At 49.9% G+C, this 26,826-nt stretch overlaps 1 protein-coding gene across 1 annotated transcript; it reads left to right on the top strand.

The window, feature by feature from the left end:
* Nucleotides 1-308: 308 nt before the first annotated feature.
* LOC147123858 (uncharacterized) lies at nucleotides 309-26,363 on the top strand. Its single transcript, XM_086005075.1, has 4 exons — nucleotides 309-473; nucleotides 4,250-4,436; nucleotides 5,449-5,615; nucleotides 24,678-26,363. The coding sequence occupies exons 2-4, from the start codon at nucleotides 4,286-4,288 to the stop codon at nucleotides 26,022-26,024; spliced, it is 1,665 nt and encodes a 554-aa protein (XP_085861201.1). The 5' UTR covers nucleotides 309-473; nucleotides 4,250-4,285; the 3' UTR covers nucleotides 26,025-26,363.
* The last annotated feature ends 463 nt before the right edge of the window (nucleotides 26,364-26,826 follow it).

Here is a 26,826-nt window from a genome sequence, read left to right as displayed (position 1 = left end):
ACAGTGAGGAGGAGGCCGCGGTAACGAGGAAGACGGAGCGGCTGAGGAACATCGTGCTCCCACTGGATGCCATTGAATTGACTTTTTGAACACGGCGCTGTAAGAATAGCTGACGTGTCCCTACGGGGAGTAAACATTCCATTGTACTTGTACTAGTACTGGTTACATATGGCAAATAAAATTGAATTATGAATTATGAACTGCAGAATTTGTTCATTCCTGTTTGGCATAAAAATAAAACAAAAAAGGTGTCTGAGCTCTCTCTTCCCCCCTCTCCCTCTCGCTCTCTCTCTCCCCCCCTCTCCCTCTCTCTCTCCCCCCCTCTCCCTCTCTCTCTCTCACTCTCTCGGGCCGCTGATTAGCGGGGGGCGGGGCTCCGGCTCGGGATCTTCCGGCTTCCCGATCAGTGCGGGCGGCGGGAGCGGAGACTGGATCCGTGTCCCGGGTAACGTGAAGGCCTCTCGGTACAACCGGTGAGGAGAGGCGGGGAGTTAAAGACCTGGGCCCGGGGTCAGTGTTGGGCCGGGGGTCAGGAGTTAGGGGGTGGGGCCAGGGGTTCGGGGGGTGGGGCCAGGGGTTAGTGTTGGGCCGGGGGTCAGGAGATAGGGGGGTTGGGCCAGGGGTCAGTGTTGGGTCGGGGGTCAGGAGTTAGGGGGTGGGGCCAGGGGTCAGTGTTGGGCCGGGGGTCAGGAGTTAGGGGGTGGGGCCAGGGGTCAGTGTTGGGTCGGGGGTCAGGAGATAGGGGGGTTGGGTCAGGGGTTCGGGGGGTGGGGCCAGGGGTTAGTGTTGGGCCGGGGGTCAGGAGTTCGGGGGGTGGGGCCAGGGGTCAGTGTTGGGTCGGGGGTCAGGAGTTAGGGGGTGGGGCCAGGGGTCAGTGTTGGGCCGGGGGTCAGGAGTTAGGGGGTGGGGCCAGGGGTCAGTGTTGGGCCGGGGGTCAGGAGTTCGGGGGTGGGGCCAGGGGTCAGTGTTGGGCCGGGGGTCAGGAGTTAGGGGGGTGGGGCCAGGGGTCAGTGTTGGGTCGGGGGTCAGGAGTTAGGGGGGTGGGGCCAGGGGTCAGTGTTGGGCCGGGGGTCAGGAGTTCAGGGGGTGGGGCCAGGGGTTAGTGTTGGGCCGGGGGTCAGGAGTTAGGGGGGTGGGGCCAGGGGTCAGTATTGGGTCGGGGGTCAGGAGTTAGGGGGGTGGGGCCAGGGGTCAGTGTTGGGCCGGGGGTCAGGAGTTCGGGGGGTGGGGCCAGGGGTCAGTGTTGGGCCGGGGGTCAGGAGTTCAGGGGGTGGGGCCAGGGGTTAGTGTTGGGCCGGGGGTCAGGAGTTAGGGGGGTGGGGCCAGGGGTCAGTGTTGGGCCGGGGGTCAGGAGTTCGGGGGGTGGGGCCAGGGGTCAGTGTTGGGCCGGGGGTCAGGAGTTCGGGGGGTGGGGCCAGGGGTTAGTGTTGGGCCGGGGGTCAGGAGTTAGGGGGGTGGGGCCAGGGGTCAGTGTTGGGTCGGGGGTCAGGAGTTAGGGGGGTGGGGCCAGGGGTCAGTGTTGGGTCGGGGGTCAGGAGTTCGGGGGTGGGGCCAGGGGTTAGTGTTGGGCTGGGGGTCAGGAGTTAGGGGGGTGGGGCCAGGGGTCAGTGTTGGGTCAGGGGTCAGCATGGGGGCGATGGAATAGAGTCATAGAGTTATACAGCACGGATAGAGGCCATTCGGCCCATCGTGTCCGTGCCGGCCATCAAGCCCTGTCTAATCTAATCCCATATTCCAGCATTTGGTCCGTAGCCTTGTATGTTATGGCATTTCAAGTGCTCATCCAAATGCTTCTTAAATGTTGTGAGGGTTCCTGCCTCCACAACCCTTTCAGGCAGTGAGTTCCAGACTCCAACCACCCTCTGGGTGAAAAAGTTCTTTCTCAAGTCCCCTCTAAACCTCCCGCCCTTTACCTTGAATCTATGCCCCCTTGTTATTGACCCTTCTACTAAGGGAAAAAGCTCCTCAGTATCCATCCTATCTATGCCCCTCATAATTTTGTACACCTCAATCATGTCCCCCCTCAGCCTCCTCTGCTCCAAGGAAAACAAACCCAATCTGCCCAGTCTCTCTTCATAGCTGAAGCGCTCCAGCCCTGGTAACATCCTGGTGAACCTCCTCTGCACCCTCTCCAAAGGGACACTATTGGAGCTAATTGTAAATAAGCTCCACCTTCTCGACAAATGAACTTTGTCCCAGCACAGACTTGCAGTCTGGACTCTCTCCTGTCTGCTCCCTATTCTCTGTTTACCACCAGGGTGTATCTATCCCAATCTCTGCCCTGCCCCTGTAACTTGACATTACTCTTCAGTTCATTTGCTGCCGCTCCACACCAGGGACATTGCTTCTATCTCCCTCTTTCGTTCTCTTCGCCTTCCTGATACGCAGTCATACTTCCTTTCATTGTTCCCCTCTCGGGTAGTTTGATCCCGCTCCAGATGCAAGGCCAAGTTGAGAAGGCTGTTAAAAAGGTATACGGGATCCTGGGCTTTATAAAGAGAGGTATCGAGAACAAAAGCAAGGAAGTGATGCTAAACCGTTACAAATCACTGGTTCGGCCTCAGCTGGAGTATTGTAACCAATTCTGGGCACCGCACTTTAGGAAGGATGACAAGGCCTTAGAAAGTGTGCAGAGGAGATTTACTAGAATGGTACCACAGATGAGGGATTTGAGTTACATGGAGAGACTGGAGAAGTGGGATTGTTCTCCTTGGAGACGAGAATTGTTAAGGGCAGATTTAATAGAGGTATTCAAAATCATTAAGGGTTTTGATAGTTTAAATAAGGAGAAATTCCCCTCACTCACTCCAACCTACCTCCTTCTGAACTCGCTCCGGTCCAATTCTGACATTGTCATTAAACATGCTGACAAGGACAGCTGCAGTGAAGCGCGAGGGTTTGAGTACAGGAACAAGGGTGTTTTGCTGCAGTTGTACAGGGTCTTGGTGAGACCACATCTTGAGTATTGTGTGCAGTTTTGGTCGCCTCATCTGAGGAAGGATGTTCTTGCCATGGAAGGAGTTCAGCGAAGATTCACCAGGCTGATACCTGGGATGGCAGGAATGACGTATGAGGAGAGATTGGGTCAATTAGGCTTGTACTCTCTGGAGTTTAGAAGAATGAGAGGGTATCTCGTTGAAACTTATAAAATTCTGACAGGACTGGACAGACTAGATGCAGGAAGGATGTTCCCGATGGTCGGGGAGTCCAGAACCAGGGGTCACAGTCTAAGGATAAGGGATAGGCCATTTAGGACAGAGATGAGGAGGAATTTCTTCACCCAGAGAGTGGTGAACCTGTGGAATTCTCTACCACAGAAGGCAGTAGAGGCCAATTCATTAAATATATTCAAGAAGGAGTTGGATATATTTCTTAAGGCTAAAGGGATCGAGGGATATGGGGAGAAAGCAGGGACCGGGTACTGAGTTTGGGTGATCAGCCATGATCGCATTGAATGGCGGAGCAGGCTCGAGGGGCCGAATGGCCTACTCCTGCTCCTATCTCCTATGTTTCGATGTATTCTAGAGTATGGGCTCAAGTCCTGGAGTGGGGTTTAAACCCACAATCTTTTGAGCCGAAAATGGACCAAGCTTCTATATCTTCTGGGCCTGTGAGCGATGTTGACAAGGCTGCGTATATTGCCAATCCCTAGTAGAGAGAGGAACTGGAATCCGGACAGTCGGGAGTGAGCGAGGTTATGGAATAGTGCGGATCCTGATCCGGATACAGAGTCGGGAGTGAGACGGGTACAGGAACAGCTCTACTGCTTGACGGCCACACTATTCCCGTACCTCTCTCACTCCCGACTGTCCCGAGCAGGATCCGCACTATTCTAGTGCCTCTCTCACACTCCTCAATCTTCTGTTTGGGAGCCGCACTGATCCAGTGCCTCCCGCTCCTGCCTCTGCTGATCAGGAGAGTTGGAGAGTGTGTTGAATGTATAAACGGTAGAATTTCTGTTTCCAAGGAATCTGCCGATTGGAACTTAATCATTACGATGTCATGAACAGGTCCGATGACCTGAAACATTAACTCTGTTTCTCTCTCCTCAGACGCTGCCTGACCTGCTGAGTATTTTCAGCATTTTCTGTTTTTATTTGACTTCCAGCATCCGCAGTATCTTGCTTTTGTTTTAGATTAAGATGTTGATGTGTGATTCTTGATGTTGTTCGTGTTTTTCCCTCCCCACCCCGCATTTGTGCCCCACCCCTCTCACACCCACCCTCTCCAACCCCATCACTCTCCCCAGGATCCCAGCAATTTGGAACAGGTGTAATCCCTGAGGATGCCGAGGAGGCAGAGAGTGCGGACCCTAAAGCAGTTATGCCTGAGTAATGTGGCGGCTAACATGAAGGAAGTGTGGGCCAAGGATTACACAGACAACTACCTGACTGAGTACCACTTCCTGTACATCATGGGGCCGTTCAATGAGCTTGGTAAGAGTACCTCTAGCGCAGTAACCTTCTTCCCACTGCTCTATCAATCCCACCGATCCCCTGTCCCTAAACCTTTTACAATCTAGAACCCAACCAGGAGTGCCCAAAGAACGACTTCTATTAAAAATATACAAGAATCGGGACTGAGTTACAGGCTGGAATCTAATCGAGGGGTTCGGGGGGTTTATATATAGAATAACAGATACCCGGGAGTGAGTTACAGGCTGGAATCTAATCGAGGGGTTCGGGGTTTTATATATAGAATAACAAATACCCGGGAGTGAGTTACAGGCTGGAATCTAATCGAGGGGTTTGGGGGGTTTATATACAGAATAGCAGATACCTGGGAGTGAGTTGCAGGCTAGAATATAATCGAGGGGTTTGGGGGCTTTATATATAGAATAACGGATACCCGGGAGTGAGTTACAGGCTGGAATCTAATCGAGGGGTTCGGGGGGGGGGTTTATATATAGAATAACAGATACCCGGGAGTGAGTTATAGGCTGGAATCTAATCGAGAGGTACTGGGGGTTTATATATAGAATAACAGATACCCGGGAGTGAGTTATAGGCTGGAATCTAATCGAGGGGTTCGGGGGGTTTATATATAGAATAACGGATACCCGGGAGTGAGTTACAGGCTGGAATCTAATCGAGGGGTTCGGGGGGGGGGTTTATATATAGAATAACAGATACCCGGGAGTGAGTTATAGGCTGGAATCTAATCGAGGGGTACTGGGGGTTTATATATAGAATAACAGATACCCGGGAGTGAGTTATAGGCTGGAATCTAATCGAGAGGTTCGGGGGGTTTATATATAGAATAACGGATACCCGGGAGTGAGTTACAGGCTGGAATCTAATCGAGGGGTTTGTCCCCCCCCCCGGAGCCCGTGTCCGCCCCTGAGACCCTGTCCATCCCTGTGTCTCCCCCCAGAGCCGTTGTCTGTCTGTTTGTACCCTGTAGGTGCCTGATCTGTTTGTCTGATATTTTTCTTTCTTAACCATGCAGCGTCCAGTCTGGTTCAGGATGTGCTGCAGTTGTTGGGAGAGACTCATCGTCTGAACCGTGCCTTCCTGCACCTGCTCCTGGTGCCACACCTGGTGGAGCTGAATCTGAGGAGCTGTTCTGGGCTGGTCAGTAATGCCATTGGCCAGATCATCCACACCCGCTGCCAGGTAACACAAATTCCGTGATGGTCAGTGTCTGCTTCAGATGAACTACCCCACCCTCTCGGTTAGATTCAGCCTGTAACTCTCTCCCGGGTATCTGTCAGTGTGTGTATCTATGAACCGCCTCATCCTCTCGGTTAGATTCAGCCTGTAACTCTCTCCCGGTTATCTGTCAGTGTGTGTATCTATAAACTGCCCCATTCCCTCGATTAGATTCAGTCTGTAACTCTCTCTCACTTCCACCGCAGTTTTTAAAAACTGACACATAATACTTTATTAATATCTCCACCCCACCTTCATCCTCCACAATTAAATGCCTTTTTCATAAGAATTAGGTGCAGGATTAGGCCATTCAGCCCCTCGAGCCTGCTCCGCCATTTAATAAGATCATGGCTGATCTTCGACCTCAACTCTACTTTCCCACCCGATCTCCATATCCCTGGATTCCCCTAGAGTCCAAAGATCTCTCGATCTCAGCCTTGAATATAATCAAAGACTCAGCATTCACAGCCCTCTGGGGCAGAGAATTCCAAAGATTCTCAATCCTCTGAGTGAAGAAATTCCTCCTCATCTCAGTCTAAAATGGCCGACTCCTTATCCTGAGACTCTGCCCCCTAGTTCTAGACTCTCCAGCCAGGGGAAACAACCTCCCAGCATCTACCCTGTCAATCCCCCTCAGAATCTTGTATGTTTCAATGAGATCACCTCTCATTCTTCTAAACTCCAGAGAGTAACGGCCCATTCTACACAATCTCTCCTCATAGGACAGCCTCTCATCCCAGGAATCAATCTAATGAACCTTCGCTGCACCGCCTCCAAGGCAAGTATATCCTTCCTCATAAGGAGACCAGAACTGTGCCCAGTACTCCAGGTGTGGTCTCACCAAGGCCCTGTACAATTGCAGCAAGACTTCCTTACTCTTATACTCCAACCCCCTTGCAATAAAGGCCGACATGCCATTTGCCTTCCTAATTGCTTGCTGTACCTGCATGCTAACTCTCTGTGTTTCCTGTACGAGGACCTAAATCTCTCTGAACACCAACATTTGAAAGTTTCTCACCAATTAAAAAATATTCTGTTTTTCTATTCTTCCTACCAAAGTCTGTTTTTCTATTCTTCCTACCAAAGTGAATAACCTCACATTTCCCTACATTATACTCCATCTGCCCCCTTACTGCCCACTCACTCACTCTATCTATATCCCTTTGCAGGCTCTTTGTGTTCTCCTCACAGTTACTGTCCCACCTAGCTTTGTATTGTCAGCAAACCTGGATACATTACACTCGGTCCCTTCATCTAGGTCATTAATATAGATTGTAAATAGCTGAGGCCCCAACACTGATCCTTGCGGCACCCCACTAGTTACAGCCTGCCAACCTGAAAAAGATCCGTTTATCCCTACCCTCTGCTTTCTGTCTGTTAACCAATCTTCAATCCATGCAAACATATTACAGTACCCTAAAACCATGAGTCCTAATTTTGTGTAATAACCTCTTGTGTGGCACCTTATCGAATGCTTTTTTAAAAATTCGCTTATGGGATCTGGGCGTCGCTGGCAAGGCCAGCATTTATTGCCCATCCCTAGTTGCCTTTAACAAGGTGGTGGTGAGCCGCCTTCTTGAACCGCTGCAGTCCGTGTGGTGAAGGTACTCCCACAGTGCTGTTAGGGAGGGAGTTCCAGGATTTTGACCCAGCGACGATGAAGGATCAGCGATATACTTCTAAGTCAGGATGGTGTGTGATTTGGAGGGGAACTTGGAGGTGGTGGTGATCCCATGCGCCTGCTGCCCTTGTCCTTCTAGGTGGAAGAGGTCGCGGGTTTGGGAGGTGCTGCTGAAGAAGCCTTGGCGAGTTGCTGCAGTGCATCTTGTAGATGGTACACACTGCAGCCACGGTACGCCGGTGGTGGAGGGAGTGAATGTTTAAGGTGGTGGATGGGGTGCCAATCAAACGGGCTGCTTTGTCCTGGATGGTGTCGAGCTTCTTGAGTGTTGTTGGAGCTGCACTCATCCAGGCAAGTGGAGAGTATTCCATCACACTCCTGACTTGTGCCTTGTAGATGGTGGAAAGGCTTTGGGGAGTCAGGGGGTGAGAGACTCGCTGCAGAATACCCAGCCTCTGACCTGCTCTTGTTGCCACAGTATTTATGTGGCTGGTCCAGTTAAGTTTCTGGTCAATGGTGACCCCCAGGATGTTGATAGTGGGGGATTCGGCGATGGTAATAGAAACATAGAAGATAGGAGCAGGAGTAGGCCAATCGGCCCCTCGAGCCTGCTCCGCCATTCAATAAGATCATGGCTGATCTGATCCTAACCTCAAATCTTTTATCACTCTCCATCCACCCGAACCCATGTGATCTCCCGGGAGAGGCGAAAAACCAGATAAAAAACCCAATGGCCAATTTGGGAGAAAAAATCTGGGAAATTCCTCTCCGACCCATCTAGACGATCGAAACTCTTCCAGGAGATCACTCTGTCCCTATATTTTCTACAGTACTTACCTTCTGTAAAGGCGATCTCCACCCCAGCCAGGAACAGGAATAAAACCATCTCCTGAAATCTAACACAGAATTAGAACACAAGAAGTAGGAGCAGAACCAGGCTACACGGCCCCTGGGCCCACTCCACTACCCACAGGGCCATGACCATTCCGAACCTAGACTCATGTCCAAATTCCTGCCCGCTCCCCGTAACCCTTAATTCCCTTTACTTCTAGGAAACTATCTATTTCTGTTTTAAATTTATTTAATGATGTAGCTTCCACAGCTTTCTGGGGAAGCAAATTCCACAAACCTACCACCCTCTGAGTGAAGAAGTTTCTCCTCATCTCAGTTTTGAAAGAGCAGCCCCTTATTTTAAGATTATGCCCCCTAGTTCTAGTTTCACCCATCATTGGGAACATCCTCACCGCATCCACCCGATCAAGCCCCTTCACAATCTTATATGTTTCAATAAGATCGCCCCTCATTCTTCTGAACTCCAATGAGTAGAGTCCCAATCTACTCAACCTCTCCTCATATGACCACCCCCTCATCCCCGGGATTAACCGAGTGAACCTTCTTTGTACTGACTCGAGAGCAAGTATGTCTTTTCTTAAGTATGGACACCAAAACTGTATGCAGTATTCCAGGTGCGGTCTCACCAATACCTTGTATAACTGCAGCAATACCTCCCTGTTTTTATATTCTATCCCCCGAGCAATAAAAGCCAACATTCCATTGGCCTTCTTGATCACTTCCTGCACCTGCATATTAACTTTTTGAGTTTCGTGCACCAGGACCCCCAGATCCCTTTGTACTACAGTACTTTCCAGTTTCTTGCCATTAAGTAATAACTTGCTCTATGATTTTTCCTGCCAGAGTGCATAACCTCACACTTTCCAGTATTGTATTCCATCTGCCAAATCTCTGCCCACTTACTCAGCCTGTCTATGTCCCCTTGCAGGTTTTTTATGTCCTCCTCACTCACTACTTTCCGTCCCATCTAAGTATCATCTGCAAACTTTGATATGTTACACTCGGTCCCCTCCTCCAAATCGTTACTATAGATTGTAAAGAGTTGGGGACCCAGCACTGACCCCTGCGGAACACCACTAGTTACTGATTGCCAGTCTGAGAATGAACCATTTATCCCAACTCTCTGCTTTCTGTTAGATAGCCAATCCTCTATCCATGCCAGAATATTACCCCCAATCCCGTGATTTTTTATCTTAAGCAATAATCTTTTGTGTGGCACCTTGTCAAATGCCTTTTGGAAGTCTAAATACACTACGCCCACTGGTTCCCCTTTATCCACCCTATATGTTACTTCCTCAAAGAACTCCAGCAAATTTGTCAAACATGACTTCCCCTTCATAAAACCATGCTGACTTTGTCCTATTAAATTATGATTATCCAAATGTCCTGTTACTGTCTCCTTAATAATGGACTCCAAAATTTTACCTACCACAGATGTTAGGCTAACCGGTCTATAGTTTCCAGCCTTCTGTCTACTGCCCTTTTTAAATAAGGGTGTTACATTAGCAGTTTTCCAGTCTGTCGGGACCTTTGCTGAGTCCAGGGAGTTTTGGAAAATTATTACCAGTGCATCCACAATCCCTACCGCCTCTTCCCTCAAGACCCTAGGATGTAAGCCATCAGGTCCAGGTGATTTATCCGCCTTGAGTCCCATTATTTTACCGAGTACCACTTCCTTAGTGATTTTGATCATGTTTAGTTCCTCCCCCCCCCTATTGCCCCCTGTTTGTCCAGTGTTGGGATATTCTTAGTGTCCTCTACTGTAAAGACTGATACAAAATATTCATTCAGTGTTTTTGCCATCTCCATATTTCCCACCATTAATTTCCCAGTCTCATCCTCTAAGGGACCAACATTTACTTTAGCCACCCTTTTTCTTTTTATATAACTATAAAAACTCTTACTATCTGTTTTTATATTTTTTGCTAATTTACTTTCATAATCTATCTTCCCTTTCTTAATCAATCTTTTTGTTATTTTTTGCTGTCTTTTAAAGTTTTCCCAATCCTCTATCCTCCCACTAGATTTGGCTACCTTATATACCCTTGTTTTTAGTCGAATACTATCCTTAATTTCTTTACTTAGCCACGGATGGCTGTCTTTTCTTTTACACCCTTTTCTTAGTGGAATATATATTTTTTGGAAGTTGTAAAATAACTCCTTAAATGTACACCACTGATCATGTACCATCTTACCCTTTAATCTATTTTCCCAATCCACTCTACTCAATTCCGCTCTCATACCTTCATAGTCTCCTTTATTCAAGCTTAGCACGCTTGTTTGAGATCCAACCTTCTCACCCTCTAATTGAATATGGAATTCAACCATGTTATGGTCACTCATTCCAAGGGGATCCTTTACTAGGACATTTTTAATTAATCCTGTCTCGTTACACAGGACAAGATCTAAGGTTGCTTGCCCCCTGGTCGGTTCAGTTACATACTGCTCAAGAAACCCATGCCTAATACACTCAATGAACTCATCCTCAAGGCAGCCCTGCCCAGTTTGATTTGTCCAATTAATATGATAGTTAAAATCCCCCATAATTATAGATGTTCCCTTATTACAAGCCTCAACTATTTCCTGATTGATACTCCGTCCAACAGAGTTGCAACTGTTCGGAGGCCTATAGACTACGCCCACTAGTGTTTTTTTCCCCTTATTATTCCTTATCTCCACCCAAACTGTTTCATTATCCTGATCTTTTGACCCAATGTCATTCCTCTGTATTACAGTGATTCCTTCCTTTATTAACATAGCCACCCCACCTCCCCTTCCTTCCTGCCTGTCCTTCCTGATCGTTAAATAACCTGGTATGTTTAATTCCCAGGCATTGTCACCCTGCAGCCATGTTTCTGTAATGGCCACAAGATCTTACCCATATGTAGTTATTTGTGCCATTAACTCGTCTATTTTGTTACGAATGCTACGTGCATTCAGATAGAGAACCTTCAAATATGTTTTGTGGCACTTAGTTCCTGCTTTTGCCCTTTTTATTACTTTACCTTTTACTCCATACCTTCTGCCCCTTCCTGACACGCTCTGGTTTTTAATTTCCCCACTGCTACCTAAGTCTATGACCTTCTCTGTTGTCATTTTTATTATTTGCTCTCTAGGAACCTCCCCCCCCACTAGTTAGTTTAAAGCCCTCTCTACAGCCCTAGTTATATGATCTGCCAGGACTCTAGTCCCAGCACTGGCCAAGTGAAGCCCATCCCAACGGAACAGCTCCCTCCTGTCCCAGTACTGGTGCCAGTGTCCCAGGAAGCAAAACCCATTCCTCCCACACCAGTCTTTGAGCCACGCATTTAACTCTCTAATTTTATTTGTCGTAGCCAAATTCGCTCGTGGCTCAGGTAATAATCCAGAGATTATTACCCTTGAGGTTCTGTTTTTTAATTTGACCCCTAGCTGCTCATACTCCTTTAACAGAACCGGCTTCCTAGTCCTATCTACGTCGTTTGAACCAACATGGACCACGACAACTGGATCCACCCCCTCCCACTGCAAGTTTCTTTGCAGCCCAGAGGAGATGTCCTTAACCCTGGCACCGGGCAGGCAACACAGCCTTCGGGACTCTCGCTCTCGGCTGCAGAGGACTCTATCTATCCCCCTAATAATACTATCCCCTACCACTACAACATTTCTATTTACTCCCCCCTCTTGAATGGCCCCCTGTTCCACGGTGCTGTGGCCAGGTTGCTCATCCTCCCTGCAGTCCCTGCTCCCGTCCCCACAGGGAGTAAGAACCTCGAACCTGTTGGACAAGAGCAAGGGCTGCGGCTCCTCCAACACTACCTCCTGGATCCCCGTACCTGCCTCACTCGTAGTCACACCGCCCTGTCCCTGACCATGGGCTACATCTGAATTAATTAACTTCATAGGTGTGACCACCTCCTGAAACACAGAGTCCAGGTACTTCTCCCCCTCCCTGATGTGTCGCAGTGTCTGAAGCTCAGACTCCAGCTCATCAACACGGAGCTGGAGTTCCTGTAGCAGCAGACACTTGCCACAGACGTAATCACCGTGAGCCTCAATGGGGTCCACCGGCTCCCACATCTCACAACAGTAACACATCACCTGCTCCATTCTATGTAATTAATTTAAAAAAACTATTGGTAGTTATGGACACCCTCTGCCCGATTTTACATGCTAGTATCCCCTTTAATTAATTGGATTTAAATTAAATCAATCCCTCTAATTACACCAGTTAAATGGTTTACCAACAGTCACTCTGCACCAGAAAGGCCTTATTAACTACAGCCCACAGAGTTAAAGTTTGAAAAGAGCACCTAACACCCCACTTACCCTAACCCACACTTACCCAAACTCACAGCACGCTCTGCTGACTCGCACTCAGTGCTTGCTCGCACTAGGACTGGTCTTTTTATACTGTTTGTTTGTTTACAGCCAAATGAGTCACCCCTGCTGATTGGTTAGAAAACTGGTTTCCACTGCCTGCTGTGCCAATTTACTCCTACTGCAGTGTAACCTTGTTTTACTCTTCTTAAACCAACAGAATCCCAAATATTTAACTTTTCCCCTTTACTTAAACTGCTTAAGTAATCTTATCAAGAATGATTTAAAGAGAAATAACAATTAAAGAACTCTCACACTTACCCAAACTCACAGCACGCTCTGCTGACTCGCTCAGTCGTGGGGAAGCTTTTGGAAATGATAAGATCATCAGGGACAAATTTAACAGTCAGTGGGACAAATGTGGATTAAGGAAAGCCAGCACGGATTTGTTAAAGGCAAATCGTGTTTAACTAACTTGATCGAGTTTTTTGATGAGGTCTTTTTCTTATCGTGTCCACGGACAGTCTATACATAGCCCAGCCAGAACTGGACACATTTTTGCGCCTTGTTGAATTCGGCAAGATCTGCAACAGTGCAGGGTTCCTCTAACGATGGGCATTGCAGGAGATGTTGCATAGTCTATGCCTATGTTCCACATTCACAAGTTGTCGGGCTCGTTGAATATCCCCATTTGCTTAGTGACACCTTTGAGCAACCTACACCGGTCCTAAGTCTGTTAAGGCACTTCCAGGTTGCCCAGTTGCAATTAGCTCTTGGGGGAAGGCTTTCATCAAGTAAAACTTCCATCGCTGGGGGTTGTTCAAGACTGGCGAGCCGGTCTTTCCACAAGGCGATGCAGGCTTCAGATGAGGGTGATTGTAATGGAACAACACTGTTCATGAAGCTCTTTCTTGACTTTAGGCGGCTGGGTGTAGGTGTATGACAATGCAGAGGGTGTCTCTCATCTGATGTTTGACGGAGTCGCTCTTTCTTGCTGGCTACCGTTCTTCTTATACCAGGGGGAGCGATACCCACCCGGATATGAGGTAACAGAGAGGGTTGATGAGGGCAAAGCGGTTGATGTGTATATGGAATTCCAAAAGGCGTTTGATAAAGGAGGATACTGATAGACATCAAGAAGACACAGGCAGGCTGGTGATGAAATTTAATGCAAAAAAGTGCGAAGTGATACATTTTGGTAGGAAGAACGAGGAGAGGCAATATAAACTAAAGGGTACAATCCTAAAGGGGGTGCATGAACAGAGAGACCTGGGGGTATATGTGCACAAATCGTTGAAGGTGGCAGGGCAGATTAAGAAAGTGGTTAAAAAAGCATACGGGATACTGGGCTTCATAAATAAAGGCATAGGGGGCGATTTTCCCAGCCCCGAGGAGGCGCGTTCGGAGGCGGGACAGTTGGCAAAATTGCAAAAAAAGTGAGGGCGGATTCAGAACCCGCCTCCGCGCAATTTTGCCAGAGGTGAGTTTGATGGGTGCGATGCGGTCCTGCCTCCATCAGTCCAGAGAGGTAGTTAAGACCCTTAAATAGTCGTTAAGGGCCTCTGTAATCCTATTTTGACAGGCCTTTGTTATTTTACCACATTTTCAGCGTGTTGCACGACCCTCCTAAACCACGCCAACTAATCCTGGCGGGTTGACAAGTGGGTGGGCTCCTCACAGCTGCAGCTCCACCATTAAAACGGAACTTTCATCAGGGAGCAGTTGCAGGTGGCAGAACTTCTGTTCCAAAGGACTTTCAGCACTTTTAGCAGGCCTACCGAAGTCGGAGGCGCTGCAGCTTCTATCTCTCAACTGTGGGACCTCCTTGGAAAACCCTCTCCCCGCTTGGACTGAGTGCTTCCCCAACGGAGGTATCTGCCAGCAGCATGGGAACCATTTATTTCCTTTCACCTTGGACCTCAGATTCAGATGAGGAGCAGCCCCGGCAGCAGCAGAACCAGGCACAGCAGGAGCACCAACCTCCTGCTCACCCACCTCATGGTGCACAGGGCAGAAGGCGCCAGCGCATCGAGGCACGTCACTGCAGGAGATAACCCCCTCTCAGGGTTTACAGACAGAGGATGAGCTACCTCAACATGAGTGAGCAGCAGTGCCAAAGGAGGCTGAGAGTTTCGCGAGAGGTTGTCGGAGACATCTGCGCACTGCTGCACCCAAACCTGGAGCCCAGAGGAGCGGGTGGACACCCCTTACCAGTGGCTGTCAAAGTCACCATCGCCCTCAACTTTTTTGCCTCGGGCTCCTTCCAGGGATCATCAGCAGCATCTCCCAGTCAGCTGCCCACTGTTGCATCACACAGGTTACCGATTCCCTTTTCGCAAAGGTGCACAATTACATCCACTTCTCAAGGGATCAAGCAAGTGTAACCGTGCATTCGGTTGGCTTTGCAAATATGGCAGGCTTGCCAATGGTACAGGGCGTCATAGACTGCACACATGTGGCCCTTAGGACACCCCATCACAACCCAGCTATTTTTGTCAACCGCAAGGGCTTCCACTCTCTCAACATACAGCTGGTGTGTAACCACAAGAACGAGATTTTGCATGTTTGTGCCAATTACTGGAGCAATTGCCATGACTCATTCATCCTGCGGCAGTCTAGTGTGCCTTCGCTCTTCAATCTGCCAAACCAACTTAACGGATGACTCCTTGGTGACAAGGGCTACCCCCTGAAGAAGTGGCTAATGACAACAATCAAGAGGCCAGCTAACGAGGCTGAAGAGCGCTACAACGCCAGCCACATTTCGACCAGGTCCATCATCGAGCAAACCATCGGCTTGCTGCAGATGCGATTCCGATGCTTTGACAGATCAGGCGGAGCCCTGCAGTACTCAGCAGCCAGGGTCTCCAGAATGGTCGTGGTCTGCTGTGCACTGCACAACATGGCACAGCGTCGTGGCTTGCAGCTTCCTGAGGAGCAAGTGGCTCAGTACATAGCCTCCCCAGATGAGGAGGAGGAGGAGGAGCAGGACCGAGCGGTGACGCATCGACCAGCAGCAGCGGCAGCACGCGCGCACATGGCTGCCCGTGATCACAGAATCACAGAAACCCCACAGTGCAGATAGAGGCCATTTCGGCCCATCGAGCCTGCACCAACATATCCCACCCGATCCCCGTAACCCGTACACCAACACATAACCCCACTTATTTAATCCCCCTAACACTAAGGGTCAATTTATCATAGCCAATCAACCTAACCCGCACATCTTTGGACTGTGGGAGGAAACCGGAGCACCCGGAGGAAACCCACGCAAACACGGGGAGAATGTGCAAACTCCACACAGACAGTCACCCGAGGACGGATTCGAACCCGGGTCCCTGGCGCTGTGAGGCAACAGTGCTAACCACTATGCCACCGTGCAAGGGCTGCACTAATCCTGGCCAGATTTGCATAGGTTGCCCATTGCGGCACATGTGCTTGGCTCCTTCTTAACACATGATAGACAATGGACATGACTCTCTGGCCTCCTTTCACTCTGACCACCAACCTGACCACGCAAGTGTCGCGGAGCCCGCAATGTGGAGATGCCATCCCGCCAACAGTTTGCCATCACCTCATTTTAATATAGTCACACCGGGATGGCATTTCATCAATAAACAGAAACAATCACCCAATCTGCACACAGATCTGGAGGTTATATCCCTTGCTAGCTGGACCCACACAGCCTTGGTTTCTTTGGGAGGCCTCTTCCTCCCAGATGAGGATAAGAGCACCTCCCTGCTAGCTCTCGCCCCCTCAACCAGGATACCCAGCACCTCATCCGAGAACCTCGGGGAGGCCCTTGCCTTGGAGCTGGCCATTCTTCAATGAGATAAAAGTTTGGAGGTGGTGCAGCATCGACCAAAAACCAGTGGAATGAGCCAAGGCAGCAAGCAGCCCTTAAATGAAGCTGGATAAGTGACGTCAGCAGAGGCGAGTTTCAGTCCCAAAAGACCAATTGGCCCAGGGCAACCCACACCTCTGAAAGTAACTGGCCAATTAGGGGAAAATCCAAACTTTTTCCCACCTGACAGTGACGGCGGGTTTGGTACCCACCCAAACTGAAACCCGCCTCCAATGGGAAAATCCAGCCCATAGAGTCCAAAAGCAAGGAAGTAATGATGAACCTTTATAAAACACTGGCTTAGCCTCAACTGGAGTATTGTGTCCGATTCTGGGCACCGCACTTTAGGAAGGATGTGAAGGCCTTAGAGAGGGTGCAGAAAAGATTTACAAGAATGATTCCAGGGATGAGGGACTTCAGTTACGTTGATAGGCTGGAGAAACTGGGGTTGTTCTCCTTAGAGCAGGGAAGATTGAGAGGAGATTTGATAGAGGTGATCAAAATCATGAGGGGTCTAGACAGATTAGAGAGAGAAACTGTTCCCATTGGTGGAAGGGTCGAGAACCAGTGGACACAGATTTAAGGTGATTGGCAAAAGAACCAAAGGCGACCTGAGGAAAAACTTTTTTACGCAGCGCGTGGTTGTGATCTGGAATTCACTGCCTGAAAGGGTGGTGGAGGCAGATTCAATCGTGGCTTTCAAAAGGGAATTGGATAAGTACCTGAAGGAAAAACATTTGCAGGGCTCCGGGGAAAGGGCGGGGGAGTGGGACTAGCTGAAGTGCTCTTACAGAAAGCCGGCACAGGCTCAATGGGCCGAATAGCCTCCATCTGTGCTGTAACCATTCTATGATTCTATATCGTTCTGTTTTAAGTTTGTTGAGTATTAATCTATTTATCCACAGAACATTCCTTTGATGCAGCCCCCCTTTTCATCTTGTTTCAATATATATTTATTTTCTATTCTATCCATCTCAATTTCCTACTGCTGATCCATCGACCTGTTTGTTCAGTTTTCTGCCCAGTACATATGGACCAGAACCCTTTCATCTCAGTGAACTTTGCCTTTTTCCAGTCCTGCTCCCTTATCTTTGACTCTTTGTCCCTCTCTGTGCTTACATTGAATCTATTTCCCAATTATTCTCCCAGTCTCCTCAGTTATTTGCCCCACTTCATTTCCCAGAATTAACTCCAGCAGGTCAGAGGCTGGGTATTCTGCAGCGAGTGTCTCACCTCCTGACTCCCCAAAGCCTTTCCACAATCTACAAGGCACAAGTCAGGAGTGTGGTGGAATAATCTCCACATGCCTGGATGAGTGCAGCTCCAACAACACTCAAGAAGCTCGACACCATCCAGGACAAAGCAGCCTGCTTGATTGGCACCCCATCCACCACCTTAAACATTCACTCCCTCCACCACCAGTGTACCGTGGCTGCAGTGTGTACTATCTACAAGATGCACTGCAGCAACTCGCCAAGGCTTCTTCGGCAGCACCTCCCAAACCCGCGACCTCTACCACCTAGAAGGACAAGGGCAGCAGGCGCATGGGAACACCACCACCTCCAAGTTCCCCTCCAAGTCACGCACCATCCTGACTTAGAAATATATCGGCCGTTCCTTCATCGTCGCTGGGTCAAAATCCTGGAACTCCCTCCCTAACAGCACTGTGGGAGCACCTTCACCACACGGACTGCAGCGGTTCAAGAATGTGGCTCACCAGCACCTTCTCAAGGGCAATTAGGGATGGGCAATAAATGCTGGCCTTGCCAGCGACGCCCTGATCCCATAAAAATGAATTTTAAAAAAATGCCCCTTTCCTTGTTGGACCAGAATCACACTGATGTAGGAAACAGTCCTGGATCCATTCTGAAAAGCTTTTCCCTGTTTGACCACGTGCTTTACCTTTAATCCAATCTATATTGGAATCGTCTAAATCCTTTGTTTTTGCATATCTTTCTGAACTAGAATCATACAACACAGAACGAGGCCATTCTGCCCCTCCTGCCTGTGCTGGCTCCCCTCCCGCAACAACACAATTACTTGCATTTATATAGCACCTTTAACATAGTAAAACGTTCACAGGAGCGTTATCAAACAAAATTTGACAGCGAGCCACATGAGATGTTAGGACAGGTGACCAAAAGCTTGGTCAAAGAGGTCGGTTTTACGGAGCGTTTTAAAAGAGGAAAGAGAGGTAGCGAGGTTTAAGGAGGCAATTCCAGAGCTTCGGGCCTCGGCAGCTGAAGGCACGGCCGCCAATGGTTGAACTATTAAAATCGTGGATGCGCATGAGGCCAGAATTAGAGGAGCGCAGCGATCTCTGAGGGTTGTAGGGCTGGAGGAGGTTACAGAGATAGGGAGGGGCGAGGCCGTGGATGGATTTGAAAACAAGGATGAGGTGTTGCTTAACTGGGAGCCAATGTAGGTCAGCGAGCACAGGGTGATGAGTGAACGGGACTTGGAGCGAGCGAGGACACGGGCAGCAGAGTTTTGGATGTGCTTAAGTTTATGGAGGGTGGAAGGTGGGAGGCCGGCCAGGAGTGCGTTGGAATAGTCAATTTTAGAGGTAACAAAGGCATGGATGAGGGTTTCAGCAGCAGATGAGCTGAGGCAGGGGCAGGGGCAGAGCCCCCTGGATGGCAAGGGACATACAGGGAACATTAAAGAAAAAAAGGGAGGCTTATGACAGATACCGAAGGCTCAAAACTGCAGAAACTGACTGTAAAAGCTTTTATAGCTATGTGAAGAGAAAAAGATTGGTGAAGTCAAGCATAGGTCACTTGCAGTCAGAATCAGGGGAATTTATAATGGGGAACAAAGAAATGGCTGACCAATTAAACACATATTTTGGTTCTGTCTTCACAAAGGAGGACACAAATAACCTCCCGGAAATGTCGGGGAACATAGAGTCTGATGAAAGGGAGGAACTGAAAGAAATCAGTATTTGTAGGGAAATGGTGTTCGGGAAATTGATGGGATTGAAGGCCGATATATCCCCAGGGCCTGATAATTTACATCCTAGGGTACTTAAGGAAGTGGCCCTAGAAATAGTAGATGCATTGCTGATCATCTTCCAACATTCGATGGAATCTGGAACAGTACCCATGGATTGGAGGGTAGCTAATGTTACCCCACTATTCAAAAAAGGTGGTAGAGAGAAAACAGGGAATTACAGACCGGTAAGCCTGACATCGGTTGTGGGGAAAATGCTAGAGTCCATTATGAAAGATGTAATAGCAGAGCACTTGGAAAACAGTGATAGGATCGGACAAAGTCAACATGGATTTACAAAAGGTAAATCGTGCTTGACTAATCTACTGGAATTTTTTGAGGATGTAACTGGTAAAATAGAAAAGGGAGAACCAGCGGCTGTGGTGTATTTGGACTTTCAGAAGGCTTTCGATAAGGTCCCGCGTAAGAGATTAGCGTGTAAAGTTAAGGCACATGGGATTGGGGACAAGGTATTGACTTGGATAGAGAACTGGTTGGCAGACAGAAAGCAAAGAGTTGGAATAAATGGGTCTTTTTCAAAGTGGCAGGCAGTGACTAGTGGGGTACCGCAGGGATCGGTCCTTGGACCCCAGCTATTCACAATATATATTAATGATCTAGTCAAGGGAACTAGATGTATTATCTCCAAGTTTGCAGACGACACAAAGCTGGGTGGGCGTGTGTACTGTGAGGAGGATGCCGAGAAACTCCAGTATGATTTGGACAGGTTGGGTGATTGGGCAGAAGCATGGAAAATGCAATATAACGTGGATAAATGTGAGGTTATCCACTTTGGTGTCAAAAACAGGAAGGCAGATTATTATCTGAATGGCAATAGATTGGGAGAAGGGGAAGTGCAGCGAGACCTGGGTGTCCTTGTGCACCAGTCGCTGAAGGTAAGCATGCAGGTGCAGCAGGCAGTTAAGAAGGCAAATGGTATGTTGGCCTTCGTAGCGAGAGGGTTTGAGTACAGGAGCAAGGATGTCTTGCTGCAGTTATACAGGGCCTTGGTGAGACCACATCTTGAGTATTTTGTGCAGTTTTGGTCGCCTTATCTGAGGAAGGATGTTCTTGCCATGGAAGGAGTGCAGTGAAGATTCACCAGGCTGATACCTGGAATGGCAGGAATGACGTATGAGGAGAGATTGGGTCGATTGGGCTTGTACTCGCTGGAGTTTAGAGGAATGAGAGGGGATCTCATTGAAACTTATAAAATTCTGACAGGACTGGACAGACTAGATGCAGGAAGGATGTTCCCGATGGCGGGGAGTCCAGAACCAGGAGTCACAGACTAAGGATAAGGGGTAAGCCATTTAGGACAGAAATGAGGAGGAATTTCTTCACCCGGAGAGTGGTGAACCTGTGGAATTCTCTACCACAGAAGGCAGTAGAGGCCCAATTCATTAAATATATTCAGAAGGAGTTGGATATATTTCTTAAGGCTAAAGGGACCAAGGGATATGGGGAGAAAGCAGGGACAGGGTACTGAATTTGGATGATCAGCCATGATCGCATTGAATGGCGGAGCAGGCTCGAGGGGCCGAATGGCCTACACCTGCTCCTATCTTCTATGTTTCTATGTAACCCTAGAGGAGTACAGGAAGTGCAGGGGTGAAATTTAAAAGGAAATTAGGAAAGCAAAGAGAGAGCATGAAAACATTTTGGAAGTAAAATCAAGGAAAACGCAAAGATGTTTTATAAAGAGCAAGAGGAAAACTAAGGAAAGAGTCGGGCCTATTCGAGACCATGAGGGTAACCTGTGTGTGGCGGCGGGAGACGTGGGTAGGGTTCTTAATGAATACTTGCGTCTGTTTTCACAAAGGAGAGGGGCGAAGCAGACATTGCCATCAGGGAGAAGGAGTGTGATATATTAGATGAAATGAACATAGTGAGAGAGGAAGTATTAAGGGGTTCAGCAGCTTTAAAAGTGGATAAATCCCCAGGCCCGGATGAAATGTATCCCAGGCTGTTAAGAGAAGCAAAAGAGGAAATAGCAGAGGCTCTGACCATCATTTTCCAATCCTCTCTGTCTACAGGTGTGGTGCCAGAGGACTGCTAACATTGTACCCTTGTTTAAAAAGGGAGAAAGGGATAGACCGAGTAATTACAGGCCAATCAGCCTAACCTCGGTGGTGGGAAAATTATTGGAAAAAGTTCTGAGGGACAGGATAAATCTTCATTTAGAAAGACACGGATTAATCAAGGACAGTCAGCATGGATTTGTTAAGGGAAGGTCTTGTCTGACTAACTTGATTGAATTTTTTGAGGAGGTAACAAGGAGGGTCGATGAGGGTAGTGCGTTTGATGTAGTGTATATGGATTTTAGCAAGGCTTTTGATAAGGCTCCACATGGCAGACTGGTCACGAAAGTGAAAGCCCATGGGATCCAGGGCAAAGTGGCAAGTTGGATCCAAATTAAAGAAAGGGTAATGGTCGAAGGGTGTTTTTGTGACTGGAAGGGCTCAGTACTCGGTCCCTTGCTTTTTGTGGTATATTTCAATGTTTTAGACTTGAATATAGGGGGTATATGATTAAGAAGTTTGCAGATGATACTAAAATTGGCCGTGTGGTTGATAATGAAGAAGAAAGCTGTAGACTAGGAAGATATCAATGAACTGGCCAGGTGGGCAGAACAGTGGCAAATGGAATTCAATCCAGAGAAGTGTGAGGTAATGCATTTGGGGAGGGCTAACAAGGCAAGGGAATACACAATAAATGGTAGGACACGGAGAAGTGTAGAGGAATAAAGGGACCTTGGAGTGCAGGTCCACAGATCCCTAAAGGTAGCAGGCCAAGTAGATAAGGTAGTTAAGAAGGCGTACGGAATACTTGCCTTTATTAGCCGAGACATAGAATACAAGAGCAGGGCGGTTATGCTTGAAAGGGGAACCGGTAGATGTGGTGTATCTGGATTTTCAGAAGGCCTTCGATAAGGTCCCACACAAGAGGTTGGTGAACAAAATTAGGGCACATGGAATTGGGGGTAATATACTAGCATGCATTGAGAATTGGTTAGCAGACAGAAAACAATTGGTAGAGATAAACAGGTCTTTTTCAGGATGGCAGGCTGTGACTAGTGGGTTACCACAAGGATCGGTGCTTGGGCCCAGCTATTCACAATCTATATCAATGATTTGGATGAGGGGACTAAGTGTAACATTTCCAAATTTGCTGATGATACAAAGCTAGGTGGCAGTGTCAGTTGTGAAGAGGATGTGAAGAGGCTTCAAGGGGATCTCGACAGGCTCTGAGTGGGCGAGAACATGGCAGATGGAATATAATGTGGATAAATGTGAAGTTATCCACTTTGGTAGAGCAAACAGAAAGGCAGAGTATTTCCTAAATGGTGAAAGATTGGGGAATGCAGATGCTCAAAGGACCCTGGGTGTCCTTGTACATGAGTCACTGAAAGTGAATGTGCAGGTGCAGCAAGCCATTAGGAAGGCAAATGGTATGCTGGCCTTCATTACAAGAGGATTTGAGTACAGGAGCAAAGAAGTCTTACTCCAATTATATAGGGCCTTGGTGAGAAAACACCTGGAGTACTGTGTACAATTTTGGTCTCCTTACCGAAGGAAGGATATACTTGCCATAGAGGGAGTGCAACGAAGGTTCACAGAAATGATTCCTGGGATGGTGGGACTGTCGTACGAGAAGAGATTGAGCAAACTAGGCCTGTATTCTCTTGAATTCAGAAGAATGAGAGGGGATCTCATTGAAGCATACAAAATTATTACAGGGCTTGATAGGGTGGATGCTGGGAGAATGTTTCCCTTAGCTGGGGAGTCTAGAACCAGGGGCCACAGCCTCAGGATAAAGGGTCGGCCATTCAGGACTGAGATGAGAAGAAATTTCTTCACACAGAGGGTGGTGAATCTTTGGAATTCTCTACCCCAGAGGGCTGTGGAGGCTCAGTCATTGGGTATATTCAAAACAGAAGTCGATAGATTTCTGACTAGTAAGGACATCAAGGGGTATGTCGATAGGGCCGGTGAATGGAGTTGAGGCAGAAGATCAGCCATGATCTCATTGAATGGTGGAGCAGGCTCGAAGGGCCGAATGGCTGACTCCTGCTCCTATTTCTTATGTTCTTATGAACTGTATAAAACACTAGTTAGGCCGCAGCTAGAGTACTGCGTGCAGTTCTGGTCACCACATTACAGGAAAGATGTGATTGCACTAGAGAGGGTACAGAGGAGATTTACAAGGATGTTGCCTGGATTGGAGAATCTTAGCTATGAGGAAAGACTGGATAGGCTGGGTTTGTTTTCCTTGAAACAGAGGAGGCTGAGGGGAGACCTTATTGAGGTGTATAAAATTATGAGGGGCATAGATAAAGTGGATAGAAAGGACCTATTTCCCTTAGCAGAGGGGTCAACAACCAGGGGGCACAGATTTAAAGTAATTGGGGGAAGGTTTAGAGGGGATTTGAGGGGAAATTTCTTCACCCAGAGGGTTGTGGGGGTCTGGAACTCACTGCCTGAAAGGGTGGTAGAGGCAGGAACCCTAACCACATTTAAAAAGTACTTGGATATTCACTTGACGTGCCGTAACCTGCAGGGCTACGGACCAAGTGCTGGAAAGTGGGATGAGGCTGGATAGCTCTTTGTTGGCCGGCGCGGACACGATGGGCCGGAATGGCGGCCTCCTGTGCTGTAACTTTCTATGATTCAATCCTAAGAGATGTCTCCATTATAGTGACTACATTATATACCTTCATCAAGTTGTTCATTTATAACCTGAAGCTTATTGCCTCTGTTGACTGATGGTGTGTGTGTGTGTGATCTGAGACACCATGTAGGTCCCAAACCGCACCCTGGCTGTCTGTGTTCCCTCTTTTTCCCTGCCCCATTCCCTGGCTCGTTCTCTCGTAGGACCTCAGATGCTGGTCTCCAGTGTTCTGTGGGGGGGGGGTGGGGAGTGACAATCGTGGGGGGGGGGGCGGGGGGGGAGGGGTGTGCGGGAGTGGGGAGGGGGGTGCGGGAGTGGGGAGGGGGGTGCGGGTGTGGGGAGGGGGGTGCGGGTGTGGGGAGGGGTGTGCGGGAGTGGGGAGGGGTGTGCGGGAGTGGGGAGGGGGGTGCGGGAGTGGGGAGGGGGGTGCGGGAGGTGGGTGCGGGTGTGGGGAGGGGTGTGCGGGAGTGGGGAGGGGGGTGCGGGAGTGGGGAGGGGGGTGCGGGAGTGGGGAGGGGGGTGCGGGTGTGGGGAGGGGTGTGCGGGAGTGGGGAGGGGGGTGCGGGAGTGGGGAGGGGGGTGCGGGTGTGGGGAGGGGGGTGCGGGAGTGGGGAGGGGGGTGCGGGAGGGGGGTGCAGGAGGGGGTAGGGAAAGTGGGGGCGGGGGGGAGCAGTGGTAGTACTCTGCCACTGGTGCGAGTCCCCTCTTTAATGAATGAACATGTCTCTGTGCATTTGTCTGTATCCCTCAGGTTCTAACCGCTCTTGACTTGCATGGATGCAGCAGAATACAGTCCTCTATTTTGGTTGACCTCATTGAATGTCTCCCACGCCTTCGCAAGTTGACTGTGTCCAGCACCCAGTGCAACAGCCAGGTGCTGTCGGCCATTGGATGTACCTGCAGAGAGCTGAGGGAGCTGGACGTGTCGCAGTGTAAGGAGGTGACGCCCCTGGGGCTGCTGCACCTGGTGTACGATCAGTCTCGCGCTGCATTCAACACTCTCCAGCTGCGGAAGCTTCTGGCTGAGGAGGTGACACTCTCTCCGAGCGACAGTACGCAGCACGTGGCGGTCACGGCGTTTCTACTGCTGGCTCTTCCCAGGTTAGAGTACGTCACTCACACGTTCCTCATGGAAGCATTAACTCTGATTCATGGGCAGCACTTTGGAACTGGCCAACAGTTTCTCCAGACCAGTGGCTTCCCCTCTCTGGCTGAGGTAGCGCGGTCCGGACTGATGTCAGGAGATGGAGCCTCGCAGACAGCCCTCGGTCTGAGGCGGTTGGATATCGCCTCGGGACAGGATCTCTCCATCGTAACGTCCACCTGCGGAGAGGTTGCAGAAGCCACGGTTGCCCGTGACGATAGACTGAGTGACTTGTCGCACCTTATTTCCTGGGAGAAGCTGACCCACCTGACGGTGGAATGCTCGGGGTTTTGCGGGAGGCCGCTGAGTGAGGTGATGCCGGTTCTCTCCTGCCTGGGCCCTCGGCTCCAGCTTCTCTCCCTTCAGAACTTCCACTACCATCCGGGAGCCTCCCTGGGCAACATCCTGGGATTCTGCCCCAATCTCCGGGTTTTCCAGGCACAACTTCATCTGCCTCTGCAGAAGGCTGACCGGGCCCCAGTAAACGAAGACAGTGATGGTGAAGATGGTGACCGTGGGCAGGATGAAGATCATTTGTTTCCCAAAAACTGGAGGTTTCTCCATTTAAAAGACTTCAGTCTAAGGATTATCGATTCCTCTGTGACTCCCTCTCCCTTGCCTCGCAGCTGGCGGCTCCTCGTGAGAGCGGCCCTGATCTCCGTGCTGAGGGGCTCGCCGGTGCTGGACAAACTCTCCCTCATCAACATCCCAGTGTCTCTGGACAAGGTCTTCCAGAGTGTTCTGGAGCAGCCTGCCTCGCTGGTGCACCTGGCGGAGGTGTGCCTGGCCCGGAGCAGAGTCTCCAGCGCTGCCGTTGGCCTGCTGATGGCTGCAGACAACCAGCTGGCCTCCCTGGACCTGAGACACTGTTGGGACATTCACCGCCGCCATTATGACCAGTTCATGAAAGAGGTGAAAAGAAGCAAGTTAGATCTGAAAATCTTCTGGGAATAACGTGTGATGGGAAGGCATCACCCAGGTGGAGTGGGGACTGCTGCCATCCTGCGATAGCCCTCTTCGTGCAAATTAGAATAAGGAAATCATGATGTGATTGGGGGAAGGGCTGCTCTCCCCCTCCCAGCTTCTACAGCTTCCTCTGTCCGGGGGGCGGGGGCTCTGTATAATATGGAGAAATATATACATAGACGCAAGCAGGCAGACAGAGAGGAGGGCAGGGAGACGGGCAGGCAGACAGAGAGACAGGCAGACAGAGACGGGCAGGCAGACAGAGAGACGGGCAGACAGAGACGGGCAGACAGACAGACACACACCAACACCCACCCCTGTGTGGGGGGGGGGGACTGCCCCTGTGGGGGGGGGGGAAGTGGTCTGCCCCTGTGGGGGGAGGGAGAGGGGGTCTGTCCCAGTGGGGGGGAGGGGGAGGGGGTCTGTCCCTGTGGGGGGAGGGGGAGGGGGCCTGTCCCTGTGGGGGGGAGGGGGAGGGGGACTGTCCCTGTGGGGGGGAGGGTGGGGACTGTCCCTGTGGGGGGCGGAGGGGGAGGGGGACTGCCCCTGTGGGGAGGGGAGGGGAGGGGGACTGCCCCTGTGGGGAGGGGAGGGGGACTGCCCCTGTGGGGGGGGGGAGGGGGACTGCCCCTGTGGGGGGGGGGGAGGGGGACTGCCCCTGTGGGGAGGGGGGAGGGGGACTGCCCCTGTGGGGAGGGGGACTGCCCCTGTGGGGGGTGGGGAGGGGGACTGCCCCTGTGGGGAGGGGGACTGCCCCTGTGGGGGGTGGGGAGGGGGACTGCCCCTGTGG

The sequence above is a fragment of the Somniosus microcephalus genome, chromosome 2 (assembly GCF_052327205.1).
Source record: "Somniosus microcephalus isolate GS21.2 chromosome 2, FLI_Smic_1.0, whole genome shotgun sequence".
In the NCBI taxonomy this organism is placed as follows: domain Eukaryota; kingdom Metazoa; phylum Chordata; class Chondrichthyes; order Squaliformes; family Somniosidae; genus Somniosus; species Somniosus microcephalus.
The sequence above is the reverse complement of the archived record's forward strand: the minus strand, read 5'-3'. Positions and strand labels throughout refer to the sequence as shown.

Coding starts and splice junctions, on each gene's coding strand:
- LOC147123858 (XM_086005075.1), top strand. CDS start 4,286: ATGCCGAGGAGGCAGAGAGTGCGGACCCTAAAGCAGTTATGCCTGAGT. Junction 4,437..5,448: donor GGGGCCGTTCAATGAGCTTG/GTAAGAGTACCT, acceptor TTAACCATGCAG/CGTCCAGTCTGGTTCAGGAT. Junction 5,616..24,677: donor TCATCCACACCCGCTGCCAG/GTAACACAAATT, acceptor TGTATCCCTCAG/GTTCTAACCGCTCTTGACTT.